The 10,598-nt window shown below is 68.9% G+C and overlaps 1 protein-coding gene across 1 annotated transcript; it reads left to right on the top strand.

Moving 5' to 3' along the window:
* Positions 1–406: 406 nt before the first annotated feature.
* Positions 407–3,005, top strand: RFLNA (refilin A). The gene is made up of 2 exons (XM_069497222.1): positions 407–489; positions 1,752–3,005. The coding sequence occupies exons 1-2, from the start codon at positions 416–418 to the stop codon at positions 2,083–2,085; spliced, it is 408 nt and encodes a 135-aa protein (XP_069353323.1). The 5' UTR covers positions 407–415; the 3' UTR covers positions 2,086–3,005.
* The last annotated feature ends 7,593 nt before the right edge of the window (positions 3,006–10,598 follow it).

Raw genomic sequence — 10,598 nt, 5'->3', positions numbered from 1 at the left:
CAGAGCGGGGAGGTGCCGGGCAGGTAACACTAGGGGCCCCCACCCACCCTCCTGAGGACGTGTGCCACTCCGACCGGCTTCCTCAAGCCCTCCACAGGCCCGGCCAGCGCCCACCTGTGCGTCCCTGTCCTGGCAGGCGCGTCCCTGTCCTGGCAGGCACGTCACAGGGTCTCTCTACCCCTCTGCGGGCTGCCCCAGCCTTGGGCGGTGCCGAGAAGGGATTTCAGCCCGCGGGGGCTTCCCAAGAAGGAGCCCAGGGCTTGAGGCGGGCGCCAGGGCCCTGGCGTGTAGTGAGAGGCCATCACCATGTCCCCTGGTCGAGAGCTGGGATCTGGGGGGTGGCGGCATCGTCGTGTAGCCGAGGGGCTGCCTGACCCCGTGGCTGTGGCTCTCCCCACAGCCGCCGGCGCCCGAGATGAGAGCCCGGATGCTGCCCGTGTTCTTTGGGGAGAGCATCAAGGTGGACCCAGAACCCTCGCATGAAATCCGGTGAGTGGGCTCGGCGGGGGCGGCCGTGGCTTAGCCAGAGATGAAACCGATCTTACGGAGGAGACTGTGGCCCCAGGGCCTGGCATCTCCACCCCCGACCCCCGTCCCTTCTCCCCCGACAACCTGGCTGCTCTTTAAGTCCGATTTCCCAGGTGGTTTGGAGAACGATAGATCTAACCGGTTGTTCCCTCTCCCTTCTCCTGCTGGGGCGGGAGGTGCCCGTACCAAACCCACAGGCACCTCGGGACCCTTTTCCCTCGGTGGTTTGGGAACACTGAGGTGCGGTGCCGTTTGCAACTGGGGCCCTGCGCACCCCCAGTAAGTCACTGTGCGGGGTGGTAGGTGCCCTCCTGTGCTCGGGACAGCTTAGGTGACCCCACCGGGAACCTCCCTGCAGGGGAAGGTGGGGTGTAGGGCCTGGGGGTCTTGCCCCCACATCCATGGGGCCGGCCCCACGCCAGACCGGCTGTCCCCACCAGCTCTGCATGGGGTCCAGGGTTATTTTTTTCCCCCCAAACAGCCCTCATTTTTAGTTTGTAAAACGGAAACCACACTCGGGAGCCCCAGCCGTGGTGCACCTTGGGACTGCTGATCCCGTCCCACGTTTATTGGTCGTCCATGGGGACACAGTGGGGAACGAGGCAGGGGTGTCTCCCCTCCTGGACCTTCCAGTTCGGGTTCCCGGAGCCCTGCAGGGGGACCTGGGTGATCCAGTCGGTCACTGGTCTAGGGGTGTTAAGGGGGCTTTTTGGGAAACCTATTTTGATTTAATCTCAGACTTACCAAACAGTTGCAAGAAGAGTCCCAGCAACCCTTGGGTGCCCACAACAGGTTCTCCGGCTGTTTACACTCGGCCCGGTTTGAGGGGAGACTGGCGCCGTCCTGCCCCCGAGCCCCCAGATAGTTCAGTGTGTGTCCTAAGAACAGGGACATCCTCTTCCGTGACGGCAGCACAGCTGTCAGGAGTCAGGAGCTGCAGTGGCTCCGTCTCGTCCACAGTCCAGATCCGGATTTCATCCGTTGTCCCCGTAACGTCCTCTTACGGCCTTTTTCTTTCCTCTGATGCAGACCCAGCCAGGGGCCCGCGTTGCACCGAGCGGTCCCGTCAGTCCCCTTCCTGCTGGGGCGGCTCCGCGTCTGTGCTCGACCTTCTTGGCCGTGCGGAGGAGCCAGGCGCGTCCGCTGAGGGCCTTTCTCGGGCCGTGGTGCGGGCGGGGGACAGGGCCGCCCCCGCCTGCGCTCACCCGTCCTCCTCTCCCCAGCTGCAACTCCGAGGTCAAGTACGCCTCCGAGAAGCACTTCCGGGACAAGGTCTTCTACGCGCCGGTGCCCACCGTCACGGCCTACAGCGAGACGATCGTGGCGGCGCCCGACTGCACGTGGCGCAGCTACCGCAGCCAGCTGACCCTGGAGCCGCGGCCGCGCGCCCTGCGCTTCCGCAGCACCACCATCATCTTCCCCAAGCAGGCCCGCAGCTCCTTCCGGACCACCCTGCACTGCAGCCTGGGCCGGCCCCGCCGCTCGTTCACCTCCAGCGTGCAGCTGCAGCTGTGCCAGGACCCCGGGCCCGGCCTCCCGCGCCCCGCCGGGCCCTAGCGCGGCCGGCCCCGGGCAGCGGACGGGCCGGGAGGGCGCGATGGGCTGGGCCTGGCGCCTGGGCAGGGGGAGAGGCCGCAGCGTGGACTGAGGCTGTCCCGGGCCCCCTGCCCGGCCCCCCAGCTGGGCTGTGAGAGCCCTTGTTCCGCCTGGAGGACCCACGAATGCGCCGGTTGTAGCACTCTCAGCTCCAGGCAGCCCGGGCACGGCTGGCGGGGCCCCCTCAGGGCAGCGAGAGAAGAGCGAGTCCTCGGGGTGCCCTTGGAGCAGAGAGCAGCCCCGGCCGGCCAGGGGTGTCCACCACGGCCCCCAGTGTGTCCAGGCTGGTGGCCGAGGCTGTGTGAGGGGAGAGGGCGCCATCCAGCCACCCTGGTCCTGGCACGGAGTGTTTGCAAACCGGGCCTTTCGTACGTGTGCAGCGTGAGCCGAGAGGCCCGGCCCAGGTGATGCGGATACCAGGGCTGGGGTGTGTTGGGGGCCAGGGGAGGTGGCCTCCTGGGAACTACCTTGAGCTAGAACCGTGCCAGGGTCCTTGGCATCCAGAACCTCACCCCGGGTGGCCCCAGCTGACACTGTCCACGCACCGCTTTCAGGACGTCGGAGCCAATCCTCACTGCCACCTGTGTGCGACCGATCTGGACTCGGGGGTCCGAGTTCAGCTGTTGGCTCAGAGACACCGTGGAGGCCGCCTGTGCAAGATCGAGTCTAAGTGACGACGTGTCAACCCCCCCCCCCCCAGTGCTGTGGGTTCCCCCTTGCCTGCCGGCCAAGGGGGAGGAAGACCAGCCAAGTGACACACCCCACGTGCTGGGCCGCCCACAGGACACCCTGAAGCCCCGCTGGGGCTGTGGCGACGCCCCTCTGAGCCCTCCTCCCTCTCAGACCTGCGTGCCCGGCAGGGGGGTGGCAGCTCCTGCCACCCCCGAGGGGCGGGGAAGGCCCTGGGGACTCTGGCTCCCTCCGTGGGACTCAGCTTACGTCCCGAAGGGCAAAATGACTGATATATTTTTATATATCCACATCGATAGTGCGTTTTCTCTCCAGGGATGCTTTCTGATTAACAAATAACTTAAGAAATTGATTATCTTAATAAAACGTGCAAACCGAAAGGGACTGCCACTTGGTTTCTGAGACCCTCAATCCTACGGGGGATGAAGGGGTGACACATTCTCAGGCCGAGCTCCCTCCGGCCACCTGCTGTTCTCTTCCCACTGGCATCACTTCCTGGGAGACCCTGCCTCCCCGGTGCTCACAGGGGACAAGGAGGGACTCAAACCCCACCCACGGGCAGCCTTGGGGCACACAAGCCCCACCCACAAGCCAGTGGTAACAAAGGCAGAGGTCCAGGCCCCTCCAGGGACTTGGCTCTGGGGCTCCTTGGAGCGCGCCGGCCTCTGCCTGTCTGGTGTGTGCTCGGGATTTGAGCTCAACCACCCAGCCCCCACCGGTCCCTGGAGCGGAGCAGGTGGCCGGGGGCACCTTAGGGGAGGTTTCCCTCCATCTCACCCCTGGGAGGGCCTCGGGCACCAGAGCCCCAGTGCAGGAAGGGAGACACTGGAGCCTGGGGCAACGTCCTCAATGAGGTAGAAAATCAGACGCATTCGCCCCGGGGCTCCAGAGTTGGTGGGAGCAAGGGACAGGTCATCCGAGGGGAGGGGAGTGGGGGGTGGCCTCGTGAGGTCCAAACCCCAGCCTGGGCGGGGTTAAACTAGCCGGAGTGAGGAAGCTGGACTGGCTTCCAGGGACCGTGTGGTTCCGCTCCTGACATCCCTGCCCACTGAGATGGGTATACTGAATCTCCTACAAAGGCGAACGTACGGCACAGAGAGGTTAAGTAGCTTACCCAAAAATCACACAGCTAGTAGGAGGCAGAGCCAGGCTCTGAGCCCAAGATCCCTGACACTCTTAACCGCTGGGCCGCCTACCTCGGTGGGGAACGACCCTGAGCGGGGCATGGGGTGGCAACGCCAGGAGAAGCAGCGTCAAGGACAGGTTTACCTTCACGGAAGGATGAAGCTCGAGGCCTCTGCTGTTCCGTGTCATCGAGCAGGACGGCAACGCCACTTCAGGAGCACCGAGCCCTCGGTCCCTGCTTTAGCGACGGGATTTGGGCAAACGCACACGCCGGTGTTCTTCGTGTCCTCCGTCTGTGCAAGTTCAACTCCACAAGCTTGGCTTCCTGTCACAGCCTCGGTCTCTCACCACCTCCAGGGAAAGCTGGGCTGGGCTTCCTGACGCAGTGACGGCACCGACGCATCCGGCGGACACGGAGGGGCCCCGCGCTCAGTGTTCGCTCCCGAGCCCGGGCGAGAGGGCCGCATGTGCACGGTGTCCGTACACGGTGCGCTCCTGCCGGTCCTGTTCTCCCCTCCGTCCGGTACGGGAGGGACCCCCAAAACCTCTTACCCTCCTCGCCCCGTCTCGGCGTCCGCTCTCCCAGCGAGCAAGCGCCCCGAGCGCCTGCACCAGGCGGCTCTGCCCTGCAGACGCGTCTCCCTTTCCTGGCGGAGCCGGAGCCCAGCCTGTCTCCCTGCAGGGGCCCGCCAGGGACGAGGAGGGGGCAGGGGGCGGGAGCCCAGCCTGCCTCCCTGCAGGGGCCCGCCAGGGACAAGGATGGGGCAGGGGCCCACCAGGGACGAGGAGGGGGCAGGGGGCCGGAGCCCAGCCTGCCTCCCTGCAGGGGCCCGCCAGGGACGAGGAGGGGGCAGGGGGCAGGGGGCCGGAGCCCAGCCTGCCTCCCTGCAGGGGCCCGCAGGGACGAGGAGCGGGCAGGGGGCCGGAGCCCAGCCTGCCTCCCTGCAGGGGCCCGCAGGGACGAGGAGGGGGCAGGGGGCCGGAGCCCAGCCTGCCTCCCTGCAGGGGCCCGCCAGGGACGAGGAGGGGGCAGGGGGCCGGAGCCCAGCCTGCCTCCCTGCAGGGGCCCGCCAGGGACGAGGATGGGGCAGGGGGCCGGAGCCCAGCCTGCCTCCCTGCAGGGGCCCGCAGGGACGAGGAGGGGGCAGGGGCTGGAGCCCAGCCTGCCTCCCTGCAGGGGCCCGCAGGGACGAGGAGGGGGCAGGGGCTGGAGCCCAGCCTGCCTCCCTGCAGGGGCCCGCCAGGGACGAGGATGGGGCAGGGGGCCGGAGCCCAGCCTGCCTCCCTGCAGGGGCCCGCCAGGGACGAGGAGCGGGCAGGGGGCCGGAGCCCAGCCTGCCTCCCTGCAGGGGCCCGCAGGGACGAGGAGCGGGCAGGGGGCCGGAGCCCAGCCTGCCTCCCTGCAGGGGCCCGCAGGGACGAGGAGCGGGCAGGGGGCCGGAGCCCAGCCTGCCTCCCTGCAGGGGCCCGCAGGGACGAGGAGCGGGCAGGGGGCCGGAGCCCAGCCTGCCTCCCTGCAGGGGCCCGCAGGGACGAGGAGCGGGCAGGGGGCCGGAGCCCAGCCTGCCTCCCTGCAGGGGCCCGCAGGGACGAGGAGCGGGCAGGGGGCCGGAGCCCAGCCTGCCTCCCTGCAGGGGCCCGCAGGGACGAGGAGCGGGCAGGGGGCCGGAGCCCAGCCTGCCTCCCTGCAGGGGCCCGCAGGGACGAGGAGCGGGCAGGGGGCCGGAGCCCAGCCTGCCTCCCTGCAGGGGCCCGCAGGGACGAGGAGCGGGCAGGGGGCCGGAGCCCAGCCTGCCTCCCTGCAGGGGCCCGCAGGGACGAGGAGCGGGCAGGGGGCCGGAGCCCAGCCTGCCTCCCTGCAGGGGCCCGCAGGGACGAGGAGCGGGCAGGGGGCCGGAGCCCAGCCTGCCTCCCTGCAGGGGCCCGCAGGGACGAGGAGCGGGCAGGGGGCCGGAGCCCAGCCTGCCTCCCTGCAGGGGCCCGCAGGGACGAGGAGCGGGCAGGGGGCCGGAGCCCAGCCTGCCTCCCTGCAGGGGCCCGCAGGGACGAGGAGCGGGCAGGGGGCCGGAGCCCAGCCTGCCTCCCTGCAGGGGCCCGCAGGGACGAGGAGCGGGCAGGGGGCCGGAGCCCAGCCTGCCTCCCTGCAGGGGCCCGCAGGGACGAGGAGCGGGCAGGGGGCCGGAGCCCAGCCTGCCTCCCTGCAGGGGCCCGCAGGGACGAGGAGCGGGCAGGGGGCCGGAGCCCAGCCTGCCTCCCTGCAGGGGCCCGCAGGGACGAGGAGCGGGCAGGGGGCCGGAGCCCAGCCTGCCTCCCTGCAGGGGCCCGCAGGGACGAGGAGCGGGCAGGGGGCCGGAGCCCAGCCTGCCTCCCTGCAGGGGCCCGCAGGGACGAGGAGCGGGCAGGGGGCCGGAGCCCAGCCTGCCTCCCTGCAGGGGCCCGCAGGGACGAGGAGCGGGCAGGGGGCCGGAGCCCAGCCTGCCTCCCTGCAGGGGCCCGCAGGGACGAGGAGCGGGCAGGGGGCCGGAGCCCAGCCTGCCTCCCTGCAGGGGCCCGCAGGGACGAGGAGCGGGCAGGGGGCCGGAGCCCAGCCTGCCTCCCTGCAGGGGCCCGCAGGGACGAGGAGCGGGCAGGGGGCCGGAGCCCAGCCTGCCTCCCTGCAGGGGCCCGCAGGGACGAGGAGCGGGCAGGGGGCCGGAGCCCAGCCTGCCTCCCTGCAGGGGCCCGCAGGGACGAGGAGCGGGCAGGGGGCCGGAGCCCAGCCTGCCTCCCTGCAGGGGCCCGCAGGGACGAGGAGCGGGCAGGGGGCCGGAGCCCAGCCTGCCTCCCTGCAGGGGCCCGCAGGGACGAGGAGCGGGCAGGGGGCCGGAGCCCAGCCTGCCTCCCTGCAGGGGCCCGCAGGGACGAGGAGCGGGCAGGGGGCCGGAGCCCAGCCTGCCTCCCTGCAGGGGCCCGCAGGGACGAGGAGCGGGCAGGGGGCCGGAGCCCAGCCTGCCTCCCTGCAGGGGCCCGCAGGGACGAGGAGGGGGCAGGGGCTGGAGCCCAGCCTGCCTCCCTGCAGGGGCCCGCAGGGACGAGGAGGGGGCAGGGGCCGGAGCCCAGCCTGCCTCCCTGCAGGGGCCCGCAGGGACGAGGAGGGGGCAGGGGCCGGAGCCCAGCCTGCCTCCCTGCAGGGGCCCGCAGGGACAAGGATGGGGCAGGGGGCCGGAGCCCAGCCTGCCTCCCTGCAGGGGCCCGCAGGGACGAGGAGGGGGCAGGGGCCGGAGCCCAGCCTGCCTCCCTGCAGGGGCCCGCAGGGACGAGGAGCGGGCAGGGGGCCGGAGCCCAGCCTGCCTCCCTGCAGGGGCCCGCAGGGACGAGGAGCGGGCAGGGGGCCGGAGCCCAGCCTGCCTCACTGCAGGGACGAGGAGGGGGCAGGGGCCGGAGCCCAGCCTGCCTCACTTCCGTCAGAAGATGCTGCGTCACGTCTTTCAGCATCTGCAATGTGGCCACAGGTCCCCAGTTCCCAGGCCTAAGGGCCAACGCGCGGTGCCCCTGCAAACAGCAGCCCCCCTCGCCCAGGTCCGCTGGACTCGACGTGGGTCCCGACTTCCTCCCCAAAGCAGACGCGACAGGAACCACGGCCTGGCACCAACACACACACGACGCCCTGACTCTGCCCGGCCACGCTGAGCGCGTTTCGGGGCCCAACCCCAGCTCGTGTCCCCACAGCCAAACGCCCCGGCTTTGTGCCGGACCCGTAAACGACAACCGAGTTTGCTCTGACGGCCTCCCAGCCTCTCAGGGACAGAATGGCCAGACAACCCTGCCACGACGTGCCAGCTGATGGACAGATGTACCCCAAAATACGCCAGTAAGAGTCACTGTGGCTGGACCACCTGCGGTCCCCCCACCCCCATAAACCCACCTGTCTTTGTTCCCTCCACACACGGGAGTTAACGGCGGCTGCGTGAGAGGCGTAAACAGCATTTAGTGCGAGTCACTCCTCATGGCAGTGTCATCACCCCATTCTACAGACGAGTAAACTGAGGCCCAGAGGGGTCACATGGCTTAGCTGGGCCCGGCAGTGCCCACGGCCCCCTCACACCATAAATGGCCCGGCCCGGTGCCCCTCCCCAGGGCGAGGGGGCTCTGCTGTCCAGGCACCCCCGTCCTGGTCCCACGCTGGCACCCCCGCCTGCGTCTCCCTCACCATCTAGTCGGCACCTGGCAGCCCACACGGCCCCGATTCCAGAAAACCAGCAGATTACCTGACTGGCAACTGCTCGCCTTTTCGGGGACCCTGGGCCCCCACTGACAGCCGAGCCACTGCAGGGCCACAGCGTCCCTGGCTGGGCCTCACCTCCCAGCCTGTGTCCACGCAGGTTTGCTCCTCTCAGCCTATCCCTGCTCCAAGACCTGCCACCTCCAGGAAGCCACCCTGCCTGCTCCAGTTTATCTGTGTCATCTCAGGACTACTTGTCCTGAGCCAACCTGTTGCCTTGGGGACAAGTCCATTCCTGCCACATGGGTGGCAGCTCATGCGCCAGGCCGCCTCCTCCAGAGCCTCCGAGCCCTTGCTGGAGGCCTCCTGGTCAGACGGGAGGGAGGTGCCAGGTTCCAGGTGACAGGCTGGCTGCAGCCTTGGGCTCTGCCCCTGCCACCACGTCAGACACACCTGGCTGCTTGTCAAAAACGCAGATTCGCAGGCCCCACCCTTGACTTCGAGAATCAGACCCTCTAGGTGGACCCAGGAATCTGCATTTTAACCAACTCCCCAGCGTCCTAAGACATGGGGACATTTGCCAACAACTGTCCTGTACAAAGCACTTTCTAGTTTAGCTCAACACAGTTGCCAGGGAGCTTCAGAGCCAAGAGCGGGGTCAGCCAGGGAAAGACGAGAGCCCCGACCCCCTTGAGACAAGTGTAGCTCCTGCTGCGCTAACATATCCCCAGAGGAGAGAGAAGACGGGGCAAGACAGTTGAGTTCTAAGAAGAACTAATGCCCCAGCGGGGTTTTGGAGTATGTGTAGGAGTTTTCCAAGGAGATGGGGAACAAGGGAACAGCGCAGGCTCCATCTTAAACACGGAACAGTGAGAAAGCTAAATAAGATGGGGGCGGGACGACCTCTTTGGGGGTTGAGGACCGACTGGGAAACAGAGGGGACCCTCTTAGGGCAGCAGGAGGCCGGGAGCTTCCCCTGTACCCTACAAACACTCCACCTGTGTCGGGTCTGGGCCCCTGGCTGTCAGAGAAGACACGCAGAGCTACCAAGTGGGGCCAGCTCTGAGGCACAGAGACGGGGCCGGCAGAGATGACCGCGGGGGCTGAGACCTGTGGTCCCCCCCACATAACCCTGGTCTCACCACAGCTGAGAGAGGCCAACGCTGACGGCGGCATGGCCAACACCTGACCCGCCTGGGTTCCAGGTGGGGGCAGGTCTGTGCCCTGGTGGAAGGAGGCCCCGCCCACTGCCGGGCCCTGAGCCGGCCCCACACTGCCACCTGCCCGCCGGCCTCGGAACTACAGCCGGGCGCCAGGCCTGGCCCTGTCACCCATCGGGCCCACCGCAAAGGGACCAAGGCCCAGAGAGTGCCCAGAGCAGCCCCGAGGCCACACAGAACCCAGCCACAGCCCGGAGGCCACACAGAACCCGGCCACAGCCCTGAGGCCACACGCAGAACCCGGCCACAGCCCAAAGGCCACACGCAGAACCCGACACAGCCCGGAGGCCACACGCGGAGTCCGGCCACGGCCTGGAGGGAGGCCGGGCCCCGCCCCTGGAGGGAGGCGGGTACCCAAGGGTACCAGCGAGGCTGGGTGAGGCCCGAGGATGCAGTGGCCTCCGCCGCCCTCCAAATCCCGTGGCATTGGTCTCCCCAGCATGGAAGGAGAGGCCAAAGTTGGACACCACATGAGGGCAGGGACCCTGCCACAGGTGTCCTTGCTGGTCAGGCCCCATTCGAGCCCCGAAGGCTGGTCCCCCTGGAAGGCGCCGTGGCCCTGCTCCAGCCCCTCGGCAGCTCCGGCGCCATTTCCGGGTGGGCCGAGGGGCCGGCACCCGGGCTGCCTGCGCCTGCAGGCTGAGGGACGGGGCTCGGGGGGAGGCTGGACCCCAGAACCCCAGCGTCCCCAGGCTCAGCACGACTCAGAAACAGCTCAGGGGGAAGAAGAGCACGAACGCCCCACTGTGCAGACCGTCCCCGGCTCACACTGCCCACACCGAGGGGCAGGGCAGGGCGCCCGGGGTCCCTGGCAAGGAACCGGGGCCCGAGGCTCCGAGACACGTGCACCAAGCCCACAAAAGGTGGGCGGGCGGCTTCTTCCGCCCAGGCTGGCGGGGGTCGCCCTCTCCCGCCTCTGTTCAAAGCAGCCGCCAGAGCAGAGGGTCCATCTGTTCCTTACCGTGATCGCAGCACGCAGGCGTGACACGAAATCATCTCACAGCCAGGAACTGGTGGCCCTCTCGGACTGCATGGGTGTGAATATCTGTGCTCACCACAGGTGTGAACATCCGAAATGCCCACCGTGGGTGTGACTACTCAGCCCCTCGTGGTGACATCCTTACCCAGGGTGCACATACTCACTGACAAAGGGGACAAGCCCCTGGTGAGTCGGGGACATACAGTCTGGCCCTGCAGGGTCACACTCCCGTCACCCCCCAAATCCCGCCCAGCCTTAG

This window comes from Eulemur rufifrons, chromosome 21, assembly GCF_041146395.1.
Source record: "Eulemur rufifrons isolate Redbay chromosome 21, OSU_ERuf_1, whole genome shotgun sequence".
Taxonomy (NCBI): Eukaryota; Metazoa; Chordata; class Mammalia; order Primates; family Lemuridae; genus Eulemur; species Eulemur rufifrons.
Note: the sequence above shows the minus strand (reverse complement) of the source record. Positions and strands in the feature narration are given on the sequence as shown.

Bases quoted from the DNA above. Each gene is read 5' to 3' on its own strand.
- RFLNA (XM_069497222.1), top strand. From the start codon at position 416: ATGAGAGCCCGGATGCTGCCCGTGTTCTTTGGGGAGAGCATCAAGGTG. The intron at 490-1,751 runs GTGAGTGGGCTC...TCCTCTCCCCAG, and splicing joins GAACCCTCGCATGAAATCCG to CTGCAACTCCGAGGTCAAGT.